This window comes from Falco peregrinus, chromosome 3, assembly GCF_023634155.1.
Source record: "Falco peregrinus isolate bFalPer1 chromosome 3, bFalPer1.pri, whole genome shotgun sequence".
Lineage (NCBI taxonomy): Eukaryota > Metazoa > Chordata > Aves > Falconiformes > Falconidae > Falco > Falco peregrinus.
In genome coordinates this window covers 112987926-113013434 of record NC_073723.1, presented here as the reverse complement: position 1 = coordinate 113013434, position 25509 = coordinate 112987926, and the positions used below count along the sequence as shown (strand labels likewise).

General features: G+C 47.7%; 2 protein-coding genes across 2 annotated transcripts; both read right to left on the bottom strand.

Moving 5' to 3' along the window:
- Positions 1–1810: 1810 nt before the first annotated feature.
- Positions 1811–8129, bottom strand: SRM (spermidine synthase). Its single transcript, XM_055798300.1, has 8 exons — positions 7902–8129; positions 7562–7682; positions 7271–7363; positions 5973–6126; positions 5091–5174; positions 4612–4757; positions 3591–3713; positions 1811–3004 (listed from the first exon to the last, which is right to left on the bottom strand). Exons 1-8 carry the CDS (start codon positions 8045–8047, stop codon positions 2987–2989), a joined length of 885 nt encoding a protein of 294 aa, XP_055654275.1. The 5' UTR covers positions 8048–8129; the 3' UTR covers positions 1811–2986.
- Positions 8130–10084: 1955 nt separating this feature from the next.
- EXOSC10 (exosome component 10) lies at positions 10085–25062 on the bottom strand. The gene is made up of 25 exons (XM_055798299.1): positions 24886–25062; positions 24075–24211; positions 23512–23635; positions 22945–23049; positions 22358–22523; positions 21470–21581; positions 21103–21178; positions 20852–20962; positions 20277–20420; positions 19764–19954; positions 18916–19072; positions 18118–18266; positions 17762–17812; positions 16880–16991; positions 16164–16214; positions 15531–15609; positions 15243–15364; positions 14832–14924; positions 14112–14186; positions 13553–13637; positions 13243–13316; positions 12480–12648; positions 11961–12022; positions 10792–10865; positions 10085–10266 (listed from the first exon to the last, which is right to left on the bottom strand). Exons 1-25 carry the CDS (start codon positions 25036–25038, stop codon positions 10236–10238), a joined length of 2703 nt encoding a protein of 900 aa, XP_055654274.1. The 5' UTR covers positions 25039–25062; the 3' UTR covers positions 10085–10235.
- Between the last annotated feature and the right edge of the window lie 447 nt (positions 25063–25509).

The window sequence follows — 25509 nt, the reverse complement described above, 5'->3', positions numbered from 1 at the left end:
TCAAGTGTTTAGTTGCCCACCTGGAGACACTGCAAAGATTGCTTTTGAATGCTCAGTTCTATACAAGTTTTCTCCCTGCTAGTTTTCTCCTGTTGGGCATTACTCAAATTGCCAGTCTCATTTCAATCCCCACTGGCCTTGGCCACAGCATCCTGCAGTGTTAACACCTCAGACATACATTTATGGAAGGGATAATCAATCTGTAGATACAATTGCCTGACCGATGGCTGCCATGCCAAGTACCATTCCAGCAGCTTAAATGGCACGTAGACTTTGTGGCAGCTCTCTGCGCTCGCGTGAGTTTTAGCAGTCCTGAAGCGCTTGGAGCTGCCGAGATGGAACTAGCTATAGATGCACAAACTCTTGCTCCTTCTCTTGCTGCACCTTACTGAGTGCTTGATTCAGGCACTGATCTGTCTTCACCTGTTGCAAAACACCAAAGTTACTTGAAACCACCTGTAAAGAACAGTGATTTGGAATGACTTGGAAACGATATACAGGACCTTACAGACAGGGTATGTGCGACTTGGATGGCAAACAGCCTTGTCTCCTGCTCTCATCACTGGCCACTTGCTGAACTTACAGATTTGGAGAGAGCTCAGAGAAACAGAAGGAATAATTAGCTACGTGGAGGCTAGAAACAGGTTGGAGGAAGTTCTTTTCCTCTTGGGCATTGTTGTACCCACCAAGGGCAGGTGGAAGGCTTGAACTTGTTCCTTTACTAGTTGGCAGCTGCTCTAAGGCCTTCCTGGACTACAGTCCTGGTCTCAATTCCCATTCCAGGGGAGAGAAAGTGCCAGAGGCAGTTTTCTGTCAAGGATGAAGGGCCGAATGGGGTTCAGGCCCCCATTCCTAGGAGTAGCTAGAACCAGCCTCCATTACTGATTTGCTTTTTATAATAAAAATAAAAGAGTTGAGCAATGGAAATGTGTCAACAGCCCTAGCTAACCAGTAGCTGTGGGAGAAAGGAGAGAGTTACCCAGATAATTAAAGAGACAAACTGGGCGTAATCTTTTCAACATAAGAATACAAAGGAGATCCGAAGTCAGCTCTGCAGCTTAGCAATGCTTTGCAAACCCTTACAACCACAAAGCAGCTGTATACTGTACTGATAGTGGTAGTAGCATTGGGAAAGAAGTGATAAGCCTCATCACAAAGGGGAGAAAGTAGGAGGCTTGGTACTGACACCACAGAAGTCCCTCGCTGCAGGCACGCAGTGGCTGCACCACCTATGCTGTTTGTAGAGCCACGATTATGGTAAAGCTCAACCCAATCTTTGCAAAAGTCCGCACCTTCTGGTCTTCTCTTCTCTTAGGAAGCCCGAAAGCCTCCCTCAGGAGCTGTTTTGTCTTCTTCTGATGCCACCTAGCGAGCCTTCCAGCCTGTTCAGCCTGAGCCCAGGACCTGCTCCAGATCCTGAGCCACAATGGCGCAACCCAGTGACTGACAGGCATTATGTGATGCTAACAGGGAGGATGGGCGGCTAGAGAACAGCTTGGAAAGGTGTACCAGAGGCAGCACTTGGACGAGAGAACAGCTTGGATAGAAGGTGCTGACTTCTGCAGCAGTGAGGATAACAGAAGCTGGGGCTATTTGGCAGTCAGGTTACAATACAGAACATGCAATGGGATCACTCTTCAGAGCATTTTTTTGGTGATAACTTGTCACTCCTAGAGACAAGGGAGAGAGGAAGTCAGACCAACTACAGAGCGCCCCTGGATGTCTTCTGACAAGCACAACAAACGTTCAGGATCTCTGTTTCCACCCCCACACTCTGCCCCCCAAAGAAGCACACCGACCCACACTGATGTCACCTTAACCAGAGCCGAGTGTTTAATTGATTGCAAGGGAGTGACAACCGCACAGTGGTTGTGCTGGGAAGGTACCCACTGCACAGTGCTGGTACACGGTCTTTAAAACAGAAGTAAAGAAGTGGAGGCAGATCCATCTCACAACAGAGTACAATGAAAAACAACTTACGCATCTGGGGATTCTGGGGGCAGCATTAGAAATAATGATGCCTCCTAAGGACTAGCAAGTACCCAGGCCTGAGGCATCTCAGCATGACTGAGATGAGAGATCTGTCAGCACAACCGACTCCCCAACATCAGTACTTAACAGCAGGCAATGGATCTAAGGTTTGTTTTTTATATATATATATTTATATTTATATATATAAAGCGCCTATCACCATATTGATAAACATTCTTTGGAACCATTCTTGATGGCAGAGGTAAGAACAGGAGTCAGTCTGTTAGTACCTCAGCACTTCTGTTTCCAACCAATTTTTTTTTTTTTTAAAAAAAAAAGCCACAAGACTGCTGCCAGCCTGCCTGGCTGGTGTTTAATACTGCTACTCCATCAGGGTTGGAGGGAGACCTATTGTGAATGGCAACAGTTTGCACTGTGACTTCTCTGACTGTGCTGCAGAACAGTGCAGGTGTTGCAGAAGGGCAGTGGGACATGAAGGCTCAGACCCGTTACCAGTCGAAACGTCTCAGCAGCAGGGAGCTCCTATTAGGAGAGAGCAAGCTAACTTTGCTGCCCACAAAGCTCTCGCTCTCTGTGCTTAAGGCTGAGTCAGTGACCCTTCTGGACTCTTCCCAGGTTTCAGAAGATCACCAGACAGAAATAAGTCTGTTATAAATACATCATGTCAGTTGTAGGGGGTGGAGGTGGGATGGGGGGGCACAGGGAGGGGAGAATTTAGAATGGGTGCAGGGAGGAAAGAAAGGAAAAAGACCTCTTATGTTTCCAGCCCTGGAAAGAACAGTTTTCACCTCACGCAATAAGTCACTGGACCTTTTCAATAGTCTTATCTGGCTTACACCCCATCATCTTTAACACATCAAAGGGAATGTTGGATGGCAAAGGGTTAAACAATCCCACATAGTGGAGAGCAAATCTGCAGTCTGCTGGGAAGGTCCCAACCACATCACTGACGATCTCAGGGTCCAACTTGAGGGAAGGAAGCAGCTTCTCAGTCTCACACATCACTCAGGGCCTGGAGACAGCCAAAGACAAAAAAGTGTCAGGCCAGACCTGCTGCAGCTCTACCAGTCCTCAACAGAAGTACAGCTCAGACACAACCAGGGCATTTGCCTGCGTCCCTAGGACACTCAAAGGAGGATTTTTTCTGGAACGTGCAGCTGCAACCCAGTTAGATGATGGAATGATGCAGAAATATAGACTATCCTTCAAGAAGGCAGCCTTAGCTACGCTACAGCATCCTTTCTTCTACCACCTAGTTTGTGCTAGAAACCACAACCATGTTTTATCTAAGACTTTTGGAGCTTTCCAGTGGGAAACGCCAGTTCTGCAGGCTCTCGGACTTGGCTTTGGAAGGTGAAGTAGGAGTCATCTGCTATCAAGGCATGGGACATCAACCCAAAGAACAGTTCCAAACTGAACACCAGTCTTCCCAGACTGAATCATACTCTGCTACGTCATACAAAATGCTGTCCTGCTCCAACTTGCCCACAGAAGCCTTTAGGGCTGCAGGAAATCCTCAGTCCTGTACGCTCCCGCTCCTGCCAAGGAAAAGCCATACCTCATCCTTGATGAAGGAATAACAGCACAGCCTTGCTTACCTTCCGTGCAAACTCTGGCAGAATGAAAGCTGCCCGATGAATGTCTGAGTTGTAGTATTTCAGACTCCTCTCCTCTACCTGTTGCTGTGAGAGCTGCTGCACAGGCTCCCGGAAATTTGTGTTCTGCAAAAAAAAGCCAGGTAGCTCTATAATGTAGCTTTTTGGTACAAGCAAAAGGCATCCCGATTCATGGCAGAGAACCAAGTGGACTTGCAGGAAAAGATGACTCTGTCCTCTGAGGTCAAAGGCTCTGCACAGCTCCAGCCCCAAGGGCTGGAGTTTACACTCCGTACCTCGTGTGACCAGCCCTTATTCACAGATGTCAGTGTATGAGGTCAGGCTGTGTGTGAGCCACGTGCCAGATTAAGCTGTCAGATTGTGCCCAAGCATCTAAGAAGCAAGGCTTTTTTTGCTCTTCAGAGCAGAACCCGTGCCTGCATTAAGTCAGGCACAGTGCATGCTGCCAGTGCCCCAGATACGCATCCAATACAGCAGCAGCGCTGCTGGCTCCCTAAACCAGTGTGGCAGTTGCATTAGGTTGGCTGTAATGCAGCAGACTGGGAAGAGAGCGGACCTCCGTGGTCTGACACAGTCACCATCCCGCATCCTAACACTGACTGTCACCTGGAGGCCTCTGTACAAGCAGATTACCAGTTGCAAGGTGATTCTTACCAAGCAGGTGCCTGCTTTATAAACAGCCAGCATAAGTCAAAGCCTTAACAGGCTCTGGAAATTGGTAGTGGCTTCCTCCCTTCCAAGGCCGTTGTACTAGAGAGAAAGCAATGCCCTTTCCTAAGGCACTGGGTACACACTGCTGGTCAGTTCCGCACTTGACTCGGCACTGAGCAAGGTGCACGCGCTCAGGGGCGCTGGGCGGGCAGAGCTGGGGCCCAGCACAAGTCCAGAGGCCCCACAGCTGGCCAAGCGCAGTGCCACAGCTCAGGCTCTCTAAGAGACAGCCTGAGGCTCTGCGGGTGCTTTCAGAGAGTGGAAAAGGGCACTTCAGGTGCCTGAAACTTACCGGGTTCTTGCTGCAGAGCATGAAGCCAATCTGCCCACTGGGATACGTGGGGATGGTGCAATAGGCGTATTCCACAACAGGGAACAGAGACTTGCAAAACTGACGCATCTCCTTAATGAGATCCAGGTGCAGCCACTGGCACTCACCTATGGGGAGAAAGGGAGACAGGATGCAGAACGAGAGCTGCCCTTCTCTGCACAGGCCTGTGCCTGGTTAACAGTGGTTCCAAGTCCAAACCTGCTCTACTCCGCACAGCTCATGCGGTTTCAAAGGCAAGATAAGACCCTTATGCCAGTTTTACTAAGCACAGCCCAGCAGTTAACAAGTTGATGTATACAGATCAAAAACGCTCCTGTACCCACGAGCTGAAATGGGTTTCACTCCCTACATCATGTCTCCCCAAGAAGAGTCCCCTTTGTGCCTCACACTTTGCATGCAATGCTCTGGCATCAGCCTCTGCCCAGAGACAGAGTCCTCACCTTGGCAGCAAAGAATCCCATCTTCACGCAGGGCTGTCTTCATCAGCTGGTAGTAAGATTCTTTGAATAAGCTTTCTGCAGGACCTGGGAGAAAAGTAAGTAAAGAATCATGTCTAGAGAGAGATTAAGACAGCAGGTTTCCGAGAGTTTCCTGAATGCCCAGACTGCACAGGGACTGCACTTGAAAAGTGACATTTCAAATGGCTTTTTGGTGATCACAAATGTTGGAGACGATCCAGAAGTAAAAAAGTTTTGACCCTGGGTGAAGCCCAGCCTGCACCTAGCACAGCAAAACCATGACCATTTTAGCTTTACTCAATAGTAAGCCCAGGACCTTGACCAAAGAAAGTGCTCCAAACTGCCTTTTAGAGATGCCCTTCCATGTGTTGTCTACAGCAAGAGCGAAGGTGACTCAGGTGCTCGCTCTTAGGTCCCTAAAACGAGGCACCGTAAGTACATTTGGTCCCTCTCTACTTCGGTTTTCCCCTTTGGAAATACAGCAACCTCACTACAGTCATCTTTAGGCTAGGTAGCTACACCAACCGCGTGTGGGGCACTGCTTCATTAGCAGGCACACGGGCAAAGCCGCCTTTGCCAGCATGGTTCTGTATTTCCCCATGGGACTGCTGGATTCGAGGGTCAACTCTCTGCCAGAAGCAATAGCTGCTGGAGTTGAATTTTGAGGAGAAAAACATGACAGCTGGCTTGAAGCCTTGCTAATACAATTTTCTGGTCTTCATCCTGCTCTCTACCAAAAGAGCCAAGTCAGTGACAGTCTTTTCACTTGAAAGGAGCCTGGGCAAGCTGGCGTTGCTTCCAAGAGGTAGGCAGAAGAGAAAAGGAGTGTGGAAAGCAGTGCCCTTTTATGGCCAGAATTCTTACCCATGGGGTCAGACGAGTCCGTGATAATCACATCAAAGGCTTCTTGATTTTGTTTCATAAACTCAAAACCGTCTCCCACATGCAAGGTCAGCTTAGCACTGGAATACCCCACTGCCATCCCTGGGAGGTATTTCTTTGACACCTGGATCACATCCTGCAACACAGAGAGCACAAGTGGGTCAGCGGGGGGGCTGCAAGGAGCTACTCTGCAGGCTACTGTGCAGCTGAAAGAACAGCACAGTGAGTCATTTCCTTCCATGCCTTCAGCACAAATCCGACTCGCTAGCTAGATCCTCAAGAGCTGTCAGCATCTTCAGCCAACAAGCTACACTCAGCCCCTTCCTACAGCCTCAGGGTTCAGTGACACTGTTGGTCTGTCCTTGCCAAACTCAACAAGAAGAACTTGGAGCTTCAAAAGCTCCCTGAGGAACTAAGAGAATACGGCTGCAGATCTGACTGCTCTCTGCTCCTTTTCCTGGCGGACATCACTTGTAGAGGTGATCTCAGCTGAAGACTTTTTTTTTTTTTTTTCCTCCTTCCTAAATAAACCCATACCAGCAGGTTTCTGGATGCAAAGTGAGAAAGATCCCCACCTCTGCTCTATAGCTGTTACATCGATCCCCCCAATAAGACACAGTTTTCTCTTAAACTAGTTAGACAGCCGCTGCCCTGGGCCTGCGAGCGTACTGGACACTACAAGCTTCTCACAGCTGGCAGAGACAAAAAAATACGCTGGTGTCAGGCAGCGCTTGTTCAGAACCAGGCACATATGCCTACTTAGCTTGGCAGAGCACACAGGCTCACAGAGCAGCGCTTCCCATTCTGCGCTGCCTCACTCTGAGGAGACAGCAAAGCTTTCTTAGAAATTAAACATCAGAACAAACCGACGGAGGGGAGGAGAACCGGCCCACCTATCGCAGAATCAACCTTCCCCCCCCCCCCCCCCCATGGCTTGTTTCCTGCTTTCGGTCACAGGAGGCTGCTTAACAGCGCGGCCACCCTTCCCTGGCAGGAGCAGCTCTGTTCTGCGGGGGGGGCAGGGAAGAGCAGCACCTCCGCGAGCCACAGCGATCCCGATCCCGAGGTGGCCGCGCCGGCCGGTAAGCGCCTCTGCCGTCCGTGCGGGGCAGGCAGCGCATGGGGGAGGCCGCCAGCTGCCACGTAGATGACCGGCCAGGCGCGGAGGTGGCGCTGTCAGTGTCCCGCAGCGGGGCGGGCAGCGCAGGCACCGGCCGCTGGCGCGGGGCAGCAGGTGAGTCCCGCCGGCGTCCCCGGGCGCCCCGCGCAGCCCAACGCACCTCATCGATCTCGCACTGCACCACCGACTCCACGGCCGGGTGCTTCACCACCTCCCGCAGCACTCCGCCGTCGCCGCCGCCGATGATCAGCACCTGCGGGGAGAGCGCAGCGGGCAGGGCGCCCGCGTCAGCCGGCCGGGCTCGGGGGCGGCGGGGCCGGGGGCGGCGGGAGGCCGGCAGCCCCGCGGGAGCCCCTGCCCCGGCGCCGGGCCCCCCGCGCTGCCCTGCCCAGCGCGGCTGCGCCCGGAGCGGCCGGTCTGCGGGCCCCGGGGCCCCCCGCGGAGCGCTCACCTTGCGGGGGTCGGGGTGGCTGCAGAGCGGCAGGTTGGCGATCATTTCCTGGTAGGAGAACTCGTCCCGCTCCGTGCACTGGATCACCCCGTCCAAGACCAGGACGTTGCCGTAGGTGGTGCTGGGGAGAGCGGGGAAGCGGGGTTGGAGCCGGCCCGCGCCCGCAGCCGCGCTCCCCGCCGCTCCCCGCGCCGCCAGGCCCCACCGCATGGCGCCGCTGCCCCCCCCGCCGCCACCACCGCCGCCGCCACCACCACCACCACCACCGCCGCCGCCGCCACCACCGCCACCACCACCACCGCCGCCGCCGCCCCTGGCCGCTCTCCCGGCCGCGCCGCACCTGCGGAAGACGAGTATCTCCTGGTAGCGGGAGCGCTGGTGGTGCAGCAGCTCCTCCACCTGCAGCGACATGGCCTGGCCCGGCCACAGCCGGCACGTCTCCCGGAACCAGCCCTCGCGGATCAGCGCCGCCGCGCCGCGCTCCATCCCGGCCCGGCCCCGCCGCCCCGCGCAGCCGCCGCCGCCTGACCCCGCCGGCGCGGGAGCCGCGCGCAGGGGCCCACGCACCGCCCCGCCCCCGGCCGCCAGCGCGCGCGCCGCCGCGTCCCCATTGGCCCAGGCGCGGCGTGACGCAGGCGGCCACGTGAGCCGGCGCGCCCGGAGCCGGCCCCGCCCCGCCCCGCCGGGAAAGGGCGCGTCACCCGCCGGGACCCGCTGCTGCCGCGCCGCCCCCGGGCCGGCCCGCCGGGACCCCCCGGGCCTCCCCGCTCCCCGCCGCGCCGCCCCCAGCCTCCCTCGCACCTCCGCGCCCCCCCCGCGAAGGCAGCTCCGTTACCGCCCGCGGCCGCGCTGCGGAGGGCTGCCCGGGGCCACCGCTGCCAGGGCTGCCCCGAGAGCCGCTCCGAGCAGGGGATGCAGCCCTTCTCCAGCCGCTGCCCCGCTGCCGAGTGCGCTTCGGTTACCGGATCCTGCTATAGCTGCACCGATTCACGGCGCAGCCGGGTGAATAAAGCACGCGTGGATTCCTGCTCGCTTCCATTAAAGACTTTCTAGAACCCAGCTGCAATTCTTGAAGGAGAATCAGGAAAAAAGACTGAAATTAAGACCATCCTTGAACTGTCACCTTGCATGAGTTTTAAGTAGAGGACTTGCAGAAACTTCCAAAATTTTACTACTTCCCCAGCCAATGGGGCTTTCGGTGTAACTCGCTTGTTCTTCAAGTTACAGAAAGGTCAGAAGTGGCAAAGCTGACACGAAGGGGGGGAACTGGCAGTCCCCGCAAATGCACTTCAGAGACAATTGCTATTTAACTGCCTCTTCAAAAACATTCTCCAATATTCAGCCATGCAAGCAGATTTTATGAGCAGAAAGGGACTCTGTTCTGCCATTACAATGCTGCTCAGCTGGCACTGTTCACACTGAAGTACCTAAGGAGGAAAATCCCTCCTCTGTTACTTCCACTCACTACTCCCCAAAAATATGGGAAATGATTGAAAACAAAATAAATCCCAAACCTCCTCATGCTCTTTGTAAAATAAAGCCCTCTGATTTGTAACTGAGAGGGAAGTTTTTACTGCCACCCACTTGCTCCCTGCACCTAGCCCAACCAAGTACATTGTTGTTGCCAAAACAGGCGAGCACAAAATGGAAAATCCTTAGTCGGAAAAGGAAATCAGAGTAAAGACGAGGCCTTTGAGAAAGAGCACAAGATCTACCAGTCAGCGCAGTGACAGTAATCCAGGGAGCAGTTCTGCCACTGATTTAATGTGGCTTCAAGCAAAGTCACATCAGCCCTACCCTTCAGCACTCCTGACTGTTAAACTGTCACGTTGTTTACATCTTTTACAGCAGCATGACCAGCCTTCCGCTGTCAGCATTTAGAATAAGCTCTGCCATCCATCCATCCACCAAATTATGGGCCGACACTCCTTCCACAACGGCTCGAGGATAATTTGCTGCAAGTACTTCAAATTTCGAAATGTTAGAATAGCTGTACCGAGCTTCAGTTGCAGCACAGAGCCTCACTGGCTGTCCCCAGCCCGATACTGCACTCTGTTTTTACCTTCTACTTAATGCTATTGCTTTCACTCCATAACCACTGGTCTCTGATGTAAAAAAAGCACCCAATCTATTTTATTACCCCTTAAAATAAAATCTTTGCTTAAAAATAAACAAACTCTACCAAGTAAACACACTCATTTTTCATATTACCTTGTCTTGTAAGAGATGTGCTGTGCAGTTCAATTTGTAAGCAAGGCCTAACATAAAAGATAGTCTGGCCTTATTTCCTCCTCTGGACTGCTGGCGTTTGAGTCACATCTACTGAATCTCTCTATTATTTTTGTGCTGGCTTTAGAGATGCCAAGAGGTTACTCCACTGACATGATGGTTCTTCGGGATTTCAAGCAATCAGCCTGTGTTTGAGGACACAAGATAAACTTCCAAAATTAGAAACAAAGCGACATACGTGAGTATAATTAGAAAAAGACCCAATGTGAATATAATACAAGTGACATAAAGATGTTTTTCCTTTTGGAAAAAAAAGGATTTTAATGGGCTTAAAAACATTTCTGTACAAAAACTGCTCAACGACCAGTATTTGCCTTCCTATGGTGACAATACTTTTGACTACTGTTTCATTCAGCAGCAGCTCCCACAGGTCCTGTAACAAGGACTATCTCTTCGGCCAGTGGTGCCTGGAATCCCTGCAAAAGACAGAAAGGCTTTAACTCTTGCTCTAAATTCACTCAAGACTATTGTAGGTTATGATGATTCTATTGGGAAAGGGCTATGGATGCAGACAGAACCTTTCTCCCTCCAGTCCTGTCCTTACATAGTGTTGCCCTTTTATGTCTAAATAATACTCAAGGATCAAGCCTTGTAAAGCTACACATTAAGTATCTTTTCAGAAGAAGAATGTTCATATTTGGCAGTACTGTTACTTATCATCCTCCCAAGCTAGGTACATGTTCTCCCCACCTCTACCTATCTCTGTGGCCAAAGGACTCCCACATCTACTAACACAAACTTTTACCTCTGCATTTCAAACCTTCCACCCAGAGTTGTCTTTGATTGCATTAATCCTGACTGACTAAGCACAACCTCTTCCCATTAAACATGCACCTAAGCTCCCACAACAATAGAGGACAATAGCTACGCTCTGCCCATAGCTCCAGGGCACAGGCATGAAAACACTCCACCACTGCGATGAGAGCAGGCTGACAACACACCTATCAGCTTTCCCCGCCAGGTAGGACATGCTTCGGTTTCCAGATTGTTGAGGTTTGTTAGCTCCAGCAAATTTCTGCACAGAAAAAAAAAAACCACACCACCACCACAGTGAGGTAACTTCCAAATACAGCATATCCCATGAGATTCATGTGCTGCCAGGTCCCTCCACCTTCAAAGGAACACTGCTCGTTTACACCGTGAGCTTTATGTTTTAGCACTTCTTTGTATGGACGTGCACTGACTGCATCCAAATAAGTTCTGTTCTACTGGTTTAACCTTGACACATGAGGCACAATAACGCACTGACGACTAACCTTGCCCATCTAGACAGAAAGATCTGTACAGGTTGTCCCAAGTTCACCCATCAGTTTCTTTTTTTCTGAAAAAAGTTTCAACTGACACAGCAAAGGGATTGCACAGGAAACTTCCCTACACTATCAGGCATGAGCTCATTCAGCTTCTAAAATATGATGTTTCATGAATATCCAAGATGCTCCCTGGTACCATTTGCCCTCCAGTTAAATATGCAGGAAGGCAGCATGCACAGGAAAAGCAGCTGAAATGCTAGAAATGAGCTTTCATAACTTAAAATTAGCGCTCAAGCGCCCAATGAGTTCACACATGGGCATCCTATTACTTCGTGCCTGAATTGCCACTGACATCACGCATCAGCAACCAAGCGCTCCACACGAGCACTATGCAGGGTATACAAGGGGGGATTTAGGTAACCCAGGTCTGCAGGGGTGACCTGGGGTGGCTGGGGGGTGACAACACCAGAGCTGCCCTATGCTGGTCACAGGTTTCCCCAAGTATGTGTTTCACTGAGAAAATGATGAGAAGAAAGAAAATTTAAACAATCTCAATTGTTGTGGAACTTGTGTTGTGCTGTGGTCTAAGTGTTGCACCTGTGACGCGTGGAGGCGTAGGTGTGAACAATGTATGAAGAGGTGGGGAAAAAACGAGAGTCTGAGGGGCCTCAAGAACCTGAACGGGAAGAGGCTCTAATACAAAGTATGAGCTTGTGATTGGAAGCTGTCCCTCAGTACTGTGTGCTGTTAGGGAACGTTCTGCAGATCCAGAAAAAGTCATCTGCCTTCCCCAGCAAGTCCCCAGCTGGGTACATGCTATCATCAACACTTGTGTTCCTTCTTTCATGTTGTGCTCGTACCTTGCCTGCATAAGCTTGCTTGGCAGGATCAAACTGTGGTGACTGCTTCGATTTGCTGCTTCCTAAGGCAGAGAGGAGAGAAGCTGTCACTAAAATCTCCCATAAAGAACAGTATATTCCACGGTGTTCCTCTGATGATAAGGAGGTTCCACTGCAGTCTCCCACATGCTAAAAACCAGAATGGTCTCTTAAGGGCAGGAGATGCTTTCGAATAGATAAAAATCTCCTTTGCCTCCTAGCTTCTGGGGTCCACTTTCTCTAGATGACTTTCTCTAGAGAGAAAAGAAGCAAAATCTGAACCCACAATCCCCTTGGCCAACGCTTTCAGGATTTTGTTTCCAAATCCGAAAAGGGATGCTAAACTGCACAGTCCTCCAGTTAGTTTCTTTTAGTATTTCCCCACTGTAAGGTAAGTGCATTGTAACAGTTTGTACCTACATTCACACAGAGCCCTCTCAGGGCTCAGCTGGCAACATTTTCCACAGCCTGCAGCACTCTAGCAAGAGATCCAGATCTTACCCGCAAATACTTTGAAGTTGGACTTGCTATAATCGAAGGGGGTAAACTGCTTCGGTGCTTCCAGCTCCTCTGGTTGCTGGGAGGTTTTTGGCCGTTTCTTTTCTTGATTTGGCAGCTCTGTTCCCATTTCACTCATGACTCTCTCCCTCTTCTTACTAGCTTGTTCCTGCTGTGAAAGCAACCCACAGAATACAAAACAAGGACAAGTTCAGGAGAGGAGAATGAAACATCTCTGTGTAGGCTTGAATACGGCATGCAAATGAACTGCCCAGTGGACCCAGGCTCCAGTGACAGCTATTGCCTGTGGCAGTTATAGTGTGGGGAGACAGCACTCTGTTCTTCCTTGGACCTAAACTGTTGGGGTTTTGTGTGGGGTTTTTTTTTTTTTTTCCTTCGTAGCAGGGACTTTTCAGATTAAAAGCCAAGTTTTCATTTCACAGGCTACTAGAGGCTGAGATCTGCTGTGGCCCCACAGGAAGATCAAGGGGAACCTAGGCAAGTGAGGAGCAGAATGGCACGGCAGTGGAAAACGTTCCCTACTGAAGATATGGAGGGATGCAAAGACTTGCACAGCACTGTTGCTAGGGCCCTGTTGCTACACAAAGGGCAGAACCACAGAAAGACTGCTATCAAAAAACTGTCATTCAGGTACTTCAGAGCTGTAGGACTCCAAAGGTATGTCAGAGTTATAGGGTCTCATTCTGAACAATGTTATACAAGTCAAGAGCGGCAAGGACTGGAAGTAGGGAATTCAGTGACATACCATAGCTTGCTGACGAACAGACACAATATTTTCTGTTGCCTCTTTATACACCTTTTGTGCCTGGTCACGAGCAACTACGGAAAGAAACAAGCATTACTATAAAAAGCAGGAGTAAGTTAGCCAGGAGCTCAGAAAAAGCAAGCAAACCAGCTTGTAGCAAGTCTCAAACTAAAGAGAGTACAATCTTTGTCAAAGATCTCATCCATCAGGAAATCCATCATCTAAGTTTTTCTTGTAAGTAGGAAACAACCTATGTGCACTGGGAAAAGCATGCTGGCCAACACACTGAGAAAGGGAAGAACCGCCATACCTGACTGCTGGGTTGCTTTCTTTTTGGTTTCACCCTTGGACTCCTGTACTTGTGTCTGACTCATCAACTTCCATCGATTGCTGATCTGCAATGAAAAAAAATTACCTGGGCTCACTTTCTTTGAAGTTTTATGGCAAAAGGGAGTTTATAAACTTGCTACCACATGCTGCTCTTCATTAAGAGTACAAAAGATCAAATTGGATTGTAGAAGAGATTAAGATCTGCTGCACCAGGTAAAACCATGTGCTTTAAGTTTTAAGCTACAAACAAGCCGTGAGAACAAAGGCAGGTACAGACTTCAGTAGTAGTTCGTAGCTTTGACAGACGGAATATACAGTGGAATGTCTCCAATCCCTGATTCTTCGAGGGATACGAATGCTACAGAACCAATGAACTACAGATTCAGAAACATGCCAAGTTTCTCAAAACTCACATTCTTTTTCTATGGAGAATCAAAGATGAAAAAAAAATATCTATAATTGCTGTGGTTCCCAAGGAAAATAATCACTTATTTGTTTCTTTTGTATGATTTAGCAGGAGAGTTTAGCATGAGTCTTACTTCATAAATTTTTGATGATGGGTCAAACTTTGCAGATTGTGAGACGTAGACAGGATTCTGTTCTGAAGGTAGGTACTGTAAAGAGGAGAAAACCATTCTGCTTTAAACACAGCACATGACATTTAGCTCATTGCTAAAATGTCACTTAAAATGTTCCAAATCAAAAAGTTCACATTTAAGAAACATTCTACAGATCAAATGCCTTTTGGAAAAAGAAAAGTTACCACCGCTATGGCCAAGAGAAACGTTGAAGAAAAAACCAACAAAAAAAATCCCTGAAAAACCAACCCACAACCACACACAGAAAAAGCTGTTTTGATATTATAACCTAGTAATTTGCCACTCCAAATCTATAACAAAGTATTCTATTGTTCTTCTGATTCATCATTAGAAGAGTAAAATCAGCTCACTAGCTCTAGCCATGAAGTAAAGACCAAAATATGATGCAAATTAAAAAACCCGCAAACTTGATTTAAAAAAACCCAATAGTGAAAGGTCTGTTTACTATGTAGAAAGACATATATCTAAGAGGCATTTCAGTGTGTTTTGTAAACAAGTCTACATGTGTGTGTTTTGCAAGGACAATCTCTTGATTCCAGGAAGAGCAGCAGCTGATGCTACATCAAGCTCTTTCAGATATGCCTGGAAAAACAGCTCAGAGCATCCTCTGCACAACGTAGTTTGAGTTACACTACAAATATATATACTGGGAGCTTTTACCATTCTAAATGGATTTTCAAAGGACTCCATTATACGCTGAGCTTTCTGTTGTGCAGTGGTTAAAGCCTTGTTGCTTTTATCTTCATCACATTCCTAAAAAAAAGCCAAAAAAGGGAAGAAATATTAACATTAATAATTTTGGGGTTTGGCTACTGCGGTTTCATGCATGTTATTTCTCACTCTCTCTGAAACTCCACCGATGGCAGTAACCCTCCAGAGAGATGTAATTAACTTGACGGCCCCCTAACCTGGTTGTCTTGGTTATACCAAATGCCTGACAGGAAGCCAGTCTCATTTCCATGCATGTCCCACCTTACTATTTCTTGCAACACTTTCGCACAGTTTTATTAGATTATTATGTATGTTTTCTAACACTTAAAATACTGACGCTATCACAAACATGTTGCTTACACTGAATATGCTGACAGTGGCAGTAGCAACAAGACACGTTGACTCTGGCTGAACACCCTGAATATTCACTGTCCTCTCACTGTCTGAAAAGAGACAACCATGTTCCAAAACCGGTGCAGACTCTACATGAAAAGGAAAAGAAGACAAAATTTTTATTAGATACTTGTACATTTTACTGCTTTTGTGTAATGGGATTTCACCGAAAGTTTCTTCAGGGCTGCTTACTTCCCCATGTCAAAACCATATCATGTCATTATTAGCACAGTTTTTAGGTTAAGTCCAAATTACCCAAGGCAGAGTTATTCTGAAAATCATCCATAGGAATCCGAGAACTGTCATGTGGTCCAAAGAAGGTATTCTCCAGCCTCTGCAGAGAGATTCAAATTACAAACACCATTAATACACTACTCTACATATCTGTATGTGTTTTCACAAATTGTGGAGGTACATTAATGAAAATTAAAATAAAAGGGTGAAAGTCAGAGACTGAATATTCATTATATAGCTTACCTGGCAGAGCACACTGCATCTGGCATCAAAAGGCTATCTGTGCAAACACCCAGGGGCTAATGGAGATGCTTTACTTCATACACATGAGGGGATTAAATAAGTCAGCCTTAGAAACTCATCTGGAACTTCTCTTCTTACAGATCAGTCAATATAGACTAACACACATGAAACTGTCCAGCAGCTAGAGTGTTTGCTGACGAAGCCTTAAGTGCTGCTATGGTGGTTTGTAAAATAGCGATTTGCAGCCGGTAACCTTATAGAATTTAGCACGGAAAAGTAACATTAAGCTAAAGCCGAGACACCCATAAAATGGATGAGAAGAAATGATTTACTACAAGTTAGAATTTTGCTTCGTTTGTTTCTGAGTTTAAGGCTTAAGGTATTAGGTAACAAACATTATGTAAACAGTACCTCAGGGTTGGAGAGGGGTGTTCCCTTCGTGACTGCCAAAGGAATCTCCGACTAGAATGGGAGAGAAAGGTAAGTCACTTAAATGCCACCTGCCCTGTTTCTTCTAGGCTGGCCTCCTTAGCCAAGTTTTCATTGATAAGCTAGCAGGTTGATAGAACTTCATTCTTTCTTCTTCTGAAGTGCATATGGATATGTTTATAAACACCTCACACAGAAAGGACACATCCATACTCACAAATGAGTTTATTTCACTAAAGGAGGAAGACTGTATTAATAAGCAACATGCTCAATATATATCTTAACAAATGACCCTCTTACACCTCGGGTTTGTTTTTTTTTGCTTCACCATAGCTGTAAAAGATTTACGAATCCATTTACATGGACCAACAAATTCCACAAGGTCCGTTTCTTCCTCACACAGGCAAACATGATGTGCAACGTAAGACAGACAACTGCACCCTGTTCAAATAGCATCAGTTCTTTCACTGCTATAGTTCTCCAGTAAACTACATTGTGTGTAAGCCAGTACAGAGCAGACAACAGATAGGCAAGAAGAAGATGCAATATATCTTTCTGCTCTACTACAGAATGCTATATTCATAGTCTTCAGAAAGCAAACGTCAGCACACACATCATTGTAGGTCACCATTTAGCTCCAGTCCCTGGCTTACAGAAAGCAAGTGATGAGTCTCTTGCGTGGTATGAGCTACTCCTACCTTGAGAAAAGGCATCTCCCGGGCCTGGTGAATGAGAAGATGCAATTCATTAATCTGCTGGCGAACTAGTGGTGGGACTGGATTACAGCAAGCAATGATGCCCTGGGGTTCCCTAAAGAGAGATGAGAAAAATTCAGTCTGCTATATTTATGGCTGATATGTTAGGCATTTGCATTCAAAGGATGTGCAACCAGATACAACCATGGTCCTGACTGTGACAGAGTAAGACAAGTCAGATTAATCGGTCAGAGTTTATTTTCTGTGATGAAAAATTCTTCTAAACCAGGTTTGTGCAGATAAGGAGAAACCATTAACGCAGCCCCCTCTCACTTGTCTTCTGTTTGTCCCCATATTAATTTTGTTTCTTGTTCAGTATTCATCCATGGAAGCTGAGCCCAGCAGTGGACTTGCATTTAAAGATGCATTTTTGTTATTCTAAAATATGGGTGTTAGCTGATGAGTGCCACGTTGTTTGAGGAAAATGTATAAATTCAGAGTTTTAAGGGATCTGCCCCTTGCCCCTGCCCCCCTGCCATCCCTTTAGGAACTGAACTCCCGGCCCCCCAAATAAATGCTACAGGGGAACTCATCCCCCTCTTGCTCTGTAATGTTGTAGGAATCTCAGGCAGGGACATGTGACATATAGCAATGCAAAGGAATGTGTTTTATTAGTGGAATAAAATCAGAGAGAGATGTATCCCGGAATAAGTTTGGAGCCTTCTGAAGGAGTATTGCTGTTTATTTCTCTTCAAAAGTGAACAGCTATAGAGAAAAGCAGTACTGAAAGCTGGAAGGAAGGGACCAACTGCAGAACAAATTACACACTAGAAAATGACTTGTTGGATATTAAAATCAAATGAGACTCCTGTGAACAAAACTTACTTGGGCAGCTCCTCTGCTATCTTCAATAGCATATGATTTGGTAGCACATATCTACAACACAAAAAGGCGGTGTAAATGTAACGGAATGTTAAAAACTCTTTAAAAATACCTTCAAAGTGCAAAGTCTGCCCCAATTACAAGGTCTGAAAAGATGAAATCTGTTAAAAAGAAATAAAGCAGGGCGACACCTGTAAGAGTTTACTGCTAACGTAACAGGCCACCTCTGTAAAAAGCAGCCCGAGGTAGTACACCAATCCCTACAGGTAACAAAGTGGTTTCACCTCGGGGCGGGAGAAGCACAATCCAAGAAACTCACTGAAGTATTAAGCCAGTGTCTGTAACAAAAGACTTCTTACCCTGTACTCTCATCCTCTTGACGTGCCACCTTGTCTCTCCATGCAAACAGCAACCTAAATGCTGCTAGCTGCTGTGGGCTGAGATGTTTTTTCTGCCTCCTGTAGAGCTCAAGGTAGGATTCATCTGAAAAAAGGGGCTTGATGTATTTCTGGACAGGAAAAAACAGAAACACTCATGATCAGCATCAGATTTGTGCTTTCTCGTTTGCCTTGCTTCACTGAGACAGACAGAATCTCACACAGACATAAGGGGACTGAATAAACTCAGGTACAACGTGCCTCGGAGCTTTTACCCTGAACTATTGGTAGAAGCCTATCCCTGGAAAACATACATCTCACCCATTTTTAGGGAAAAACCACCCTCACCAACTCCAGGAGCAGCTTTAGACATACAGTATCTTCAAGCTTTACAACATTTGACAAGGCCTACTTTCATAGACAGTATTTTCCACAGGCACAATATAATTATCTCATAATGCAACTCCAGCTAGGCTTTGAACTTCTAGGAACACCTAGTAGAACTGGAAATGTAACATCGCTCTTGGAAAAGACAGACCTGAAAGCATCAGGAGGCCAAGGAGTGCTAGCATTTAAAAACCAGCAAAAAGGCATCTGAATCCAAGGATTTTAGCTAGTGAAACAAGTGACTGCACACAACAATCAGTTCATACAGCCGTTTTCAGACATACAAAGAGGAAAAAAACCTGCGTCTATGCAATACATGTAGAATAGGCAAGGACTTTCTGTCCTACTAAGCCCATACTCTGATGCAGGTAATTCAAGCAGGTGAGGCTTTACCTTCAGGCAGATGTCCTTGCTGCGTTGCCACACAACCTGCAGCTGAGTGGGCTGCTCGTTCCCTCTCTCCCACAGCGCCTCCCTCATTTTATCATAGATGTAGAGCAAGTAATGAGTGTCGTCACGGGCATACCGAACCATTTCTTCTGGCAAAGGGCTAGAAAAAAAGCCAGAATTACATGAATACTTTTCAGTTGCCCCATCAAACTGCCACTTTCATCTTGCAAGGCATATTAGGGCAAATTGCATGTAAAACATGCCAAAAACTAATTATGGAAATTCTTCTGTTTCCTTACTGAAGGATTTGTTGGGCAACAGCAGTAATGTGTGTGCGCTCTCCAATTCAGACGATATGTTGTTCGCTGCTGGAGAGCAGGATTGCCATGTAGCTACATCAGATGGCAGAACTGTATTTGTCATAACTCTTCTTTCTCTGCAGCCTACATAAAGTAGACCTCGTATCTCTGTGCTGTGCAGGGTCCATCTGCTCATGCTGCAACAGCATACTGCTCTACCTAGTACAGGTGACTGAATGTTTCTGTGGGGGCTGTAGAGGTGCAAATACTGACTTTCTCCATAATACTGCAGTGGTTAAGCGCTGTTGCTAAGAAGCAAGCCTCCAGGAACTTCTCGTTACTTAAATCTTCCTCAATCTTCCCCAAAATTGCAATTTCTAAAGAAACACAGGAAATGTAACACTCATAAAAGAACTCAAAGCACAGCCAGGTAAATGCTTTGCTCGTTCACTTTTGAGACTAATCTACAACTATGGGGCTTGCAACTAGAAACATGCTTCTGCTCTATCAATACAAACAAGGATAAGTGCTACTTAAGGGGTCAGTTTTTACCGTATCCTCCAGTCAGCCAGCTGGTACTGCTTGTCAGCATCTATGTTGCAATACAGCTTCAGCAAGTGGTCCAAAGAATGCCTCCCAAGATTGAGGAGACGAGCAGCTTGGTGAGTATCAAACATGTTCACCAAATACAGACCAAAGTCTTTTTGCAGCCATTCTACATCTGAATCAGCACCATGAAGAACCTTGAAAAACAAAACAAATTGACAACGATATGAAGAACATTTCTACTCCAGGCCGGCAGTGCTGTGGTTTCATATTCACATGTCTAGGACCAGATTTCTTTTCTCTCTGTCCTTTGCCGTGAAATGCAGAAATGCTAAATGAGTGCACTTGGCAAGTAACTCCCCACTTACATCAAAGAAACAGGCACCTGAACAAATTAAAATTAAAGGAGAGCCCAATGACAAAGACAGAGCATGGTGTGCTACTAACTGTAACAAAACTTAAACTAAGGGGCAGAGGGCAAGGAATTCTGGTGGTGAATTGGTGAATTTGGCAGCTGACCTTCACAATTGCAGGGTCTGTGAAGGTCTCATTGAGAATGTTCATGTCACTGCGCAATTCCAGTGTATCAATAATGAAGTCTTCTGTTCGGGTGGAAATCTGCATAAGACATGTCAAGCCCAGGAAGCTCCTGTAGGAATGGTGCTGAAAAACATGGAAGAGAGATGTAAGCTAGGATCCATTACAGAAGTAATACTATACAACAAACAGCACTCCAAGTGAAGGAAGAAAAAGTAGCAGAGGACTTCATGAAGAAAAAGGCAATTGGATGAGCAAGCTGTCTCTTTGCAGTCACCAGCATGACACAAAAAACCCCGTGAGATGAACTGAAAGAAGGTCGGATTCAGTATGAAGTGTGCAGCCAGTACTACCATTGGGAAACTTATAATATTGACACAGTTGAATTCAACCTTACAGATAGTATCTGACAGGGCAGGGTCACGAACTTTTTCATGTCAAAAACTACAAAAAGCAGGAGAAAGAGAAGACTACAAAACAGATTAGAATAATATAATGGTCTCCTAGGTATTAACAGTACACATGTAACATTTTAATGGAAAAGGCAATTTGATTACCTCTAAGTCCAGGGCGAATTCTTTACAATTCATAAGCTTTTCATTTAGCTCTACCAGCTCATCCAGTGTGCTGACAAAATGACAGGGTGTTTCCTTGATGGGCCTGTACATCTGGCAGAGCAAATTATTAGGCACGGTATGTTTTCCATCAATTCCTACCCCTGACCACCCTCAATTCTGAAATTCATCAAGTGTGGCTGTCTGTAAATTTACTGCATCTGCAGTAAGTTTAAATTAACGTGGGCACCAACCTGGGGTTCTGGTTTCTGGAGAACTCCATCTGGTGGAGAAAAATGCTCCAGTTCATACTGGTAAGGGTGAGCAAACCTGTGGAAATTAGGAAGACAGGCACAGACTAAATTTCAGCCATCTTTATGCAGCCAGAGCACAGAGACTTTGAGAACTATGGCAATTTCCCTACTGAGTGGAAATCTTGTCTCTTATTAAGCATAGGTTTAAAATGACTGCAGATGTCTAAAGCAAATCACAGGCAATATAGCGTGGGGACACGAACACATGCAGAGCTGTCACACATGAAAAGCATCAGCACAATGGGACCATACAAGTGCATGTTCACTGGTGGTACTCAAGCACCTTGCTGTCAGTTTGATTTCTTACATGTCTTGCTCAGTTTGCTGCGTCCTCTGCTGGTGTATGAAGTCTGCCAAAGCAGGTGGCACATCCAAGTCCTCAGGGCGCTCCTTTCGTTCCCGTCCACTCTTCGCGAGGGCTGAACAACCAATATGGAACAACTGTACCGGGTCCCACATATAACATGTTCTCAGCCTACTACTCTCTTCACTCCACCCACCACAAGATCCTATTAAAATCGTAAAGCATCAAAAATCGTAACAATTTAGACCTGCAGCTTTTGCTGTCAGCAAGGTTTCTGTCTGCAGCTCTAATGACAACTTAGTTAATAGGTTTTAGCAGGCTGTTATTAAACCAGATACAAGGTGGTTCTGCTCAAGAGCTTGGAAGGAGATTGAAAAATCTACAGAAGAACCTTTCAGCCATTCCCAGTTATTAAAAGTACAGCCTCATCAGCGCAGACTAAGGATGAATCACCAGCAGCAGAACGACATGTTGCCGAGACGGGATGTTATGCTGGCGGCTTTGATAAAGCACCCAAAGAGGTAGGTCTAACCATACACCTGGCGTTCCTAACTAATTAGAAAAAGGATCTGTAAAGCCAATTAGACTAGTCAAGACCACTTCTGGTGCCAGATTGGCTCTCATCACACAGTTCAATGGTGGTAAAGAGAAGCTGCAGAATATCTGTTTGGAACAGATCATTTACTGTATACCAACAAGAAGATGCTGTATGCTGACCTACCCTTACATTATGCATATTTAAACAACAGTCACAGAGCTTACACCACCTAAATGGTCAACACTTCCCACTGTTACCTGTTCTTACAGTCAATGATTTCTCCTCTAGACTGTGAGGACAGATTTCTGTCAAATACTCTCAATAGGTTACCCAACAAAAAATAAACTCCTTACCTTCAGGCAAAGGTTTCAGGGCATTTGGCTTGATAAAAAGTTTAGGTACAAAAGGAGTGTTGGAATTGTCAATCTTTTCCCGAAACTTAAGCTGTGGTCGAGAGATATTCTTGGCATGAAGCAGTCGGAAGGTTTCAGATTGAGCTCTCTTGTGGAATTCTCCCGCCTATTTGGAAAAAGGTAAGTCACAGGTAAAACCCACATGAATTAACAGACATCCAGAGTTTCTTTTACTCAGCCTGACCTAACATTCAGAGGAATAAAGCTGTGTCTCAAACTCAAAACGGAGTTACACTTTTGCAGTGAGTCCAGCATCTAAGAATGACAGTTCTCTGAATCAGGATTCCAAATTCTGATGAATAAGCAAAAGAAAGACTGTTGTGTACATGAAACTGAAACGGCAACTGAAAGCAGACAGAATCCAGAACCAAGTTTGAATAAATAGGAACAGGAAAAAAGAAGGAAGTTAAGACACCTAAAAAACCGTGACAGAACATTTAACTACTCAGCTCCACTGCAAAATCAGTATTGCCAATACTGGGAAAAAAAGCCAAGATAACACAGCAAACTGATCGCAGAGGACTCACCCTGCGGTTCCAGCTGGAAACGATCGTCTGAGGGGGCTGTAACCCAGCAGGGAGGACTGGTTGCTGGTTTTTGTTCACTCCTGCTGCTTCATCCAATAAAATACCCTAAATTCAAATGAAACGCCTGTTAAATTAGCGTGCTCAGCCACTCTAGTCAGAGTAAAGACACAGGCAGATATCTCCACTGCCATTTCCCCTGCATTCTGTGCAACATGAGACAGACAAATGCAGGAGTATGGTGAACATCAGGGGCAGGAAGTTTCCTCAGAGAAGCAGCTCTATGAATTTACAGACCAGGTTGTGAGGTTCCTGTGCCAAACTGTGTTTAGTTTCCTCACAAGTCTCCTACTACCTTCCTTCCCTTTGGGCCATAACCCATCTGCCTTAGTTGCTGTGACCGCTAGCCTAGCACATGGAAATGTTTTTAAAATAAAAGGGAAAACCACCAGGCTGAGGAAACACTAAATGTAACTGTAAAAGCACCACCACTAGAATTCTTGTAAAGGAGGAGGAACTTGTGGCAACTGAATAGTTTATAAGAACAATGTTCAGAAATAGTTTGCTTACCACTCTTTCAAGAATGACATCATTGGAGTCAACCAGCATATCAAATTTATCTTCCAGCTCTGTCGCTTTTCTGTGATCTTTCATGTGGCTATGGCAGCCATGGTACTGCATCACCTTGCTCATGCTTAGCAAGAGAATGGCACAGCTATTAGCAATTTGAAAGCAGTCTTGCTGAACGCTAAACTGTCCAATTCACTTCAGCTTCTGACGTTTTCAAAGTTTGAAAAGAAATCAAATGCAGTATCTACAGAGAACATCGCACAAGCAGTGAAAAGAAGAAACACCTATACAGCATTGTTAGAACTAATTCCTTACAATCCACGTGACTTCTAAAATAGCCTAACACGCCTTTGCTCTTTGCACTTCTATCCAAATCATTATAAAAGGCTCTCCTCAAACTTGTTACTTAAACTGTCAAGCACTAGAAGAGCAACTAAAATTAGGTATGTGAAATAAAACATATTTTTATCTACAGTAAGTTTGGAGTCTCTAAAGAAGGGTGCTATCTTCTGTTTTGGAGTGAAAGTTTTAGCAACAGCCCAGAGACGCAAAAGCATCCTTACCAGCTAAGGAGATGGTCACCCTGTGTTTCACAGTACGCTCGGAAGCCAGGGAAGCTTCGGTAGAAGTCATACTCATCACCAGGCTGAGGGAGCCCATTAGATGCCTTTGTCGCTGCTACCACTGTGCCGAGAGCATACTGTGCAAGAACACCACGTCGTTAGTGTCCGTCATTTCAGTACTTTGTTCCTCCATTTACCCAGGATACTACTTGGTAGAAACGCATTTTGCCTAGCTTGTTCGAACTGCGTGGTTCCAATACATAATAATATGGGGCTTTTTGATATAAGTTCGCGGTCATTTAGTTCACATTGTCATTTAGACATTTAAAAAATGATGAAAGTCTAGTAATGAGAACAAGACTTAAACTACAGTCTAGTACTTAAAGTCTGACAGACAGTTTGTTAAAGCAGCAGGAACGCAGGTAATTACTAACAAAGCCCCCAAACACGCTGCAATGCCCCCAGCTTGCCAGGCGGCAGGCAGAGCGGCGGGGCCGCGCGGAGCCGATGCCGAGCGCGGTAACCGGGGGCGATGCCCACGGCCGCGCACCCCGCACCGGGGGCCCGGCCCCTCCGCGGCCCAAGGCCTCACATCGGGGAGGCGGCAACCCCCCCCCCCGGCGGGGCGCTCAGGCCAGGAGGCCCCTGCACGGGGCAGGCGCCGGCGGCCGTGGGAGCGGCCCGCACCCCACTGCCCTCAGGCAGCCCCCGCGCTGGACTACGACACCCGGCATGCACCGTACCACGCCCAGCACGCCGGGAGCGGTAGTGCACGGCGCCCGCCCCGCGGCCCCCGGCCCCCGGCGCGCACCTTGACGAAGGCGTCGACGTCGTCGAAGCCCGGCAGCACCGCCATCGCGCTGCCTGCCTCCGCGGGTCGCCCCGCCGCCCCGGGGCCCCCCTCCTGCCCCGCGGGGCTCGCCGCTGCCGCGCTGCCGCTCTCCCCACCGGCGGCGGCCGCCATTGTTCCCCCTCAGCCACGTCACATTCCGACGTTCTCGCGAGAACGCGGCCGTTGGGAGGGGCGCTGAGAGGGGGCCAGGGCTGCCCTCTGGCGCCCCCGGGCGGCGTGGCGGAACAGGCCCCCGGCTGCTGGGGGGCACCCCTCGGGCCTTAAAGAGGGGCCAGACCCCCGGCCCTCTCCCCCCACACGCACCCCCCAGCAGGGCCCAGGGCCTGCCCCCAGAGCAGCGCCCGTGACAGCCCCCCCAGTGCCTGGAAGGGGGAGGGGCCACTAACACCCAACGCCCCCGACCGCCACCTCCCTACTCCCCATTTTCGGCGTGCCAGCACCAGCACAAGCGGCTGGGGAAGCCTACGGGACCCTGGCCGGGACAGCGAGGCACCCACGCTGTCCCTCGAGCTGCGGCTGTGACGCCCAGACTAAGAAAGCTGATGTTCTTACTGCACAAAGGACATGGCATCTGCTGGAAAC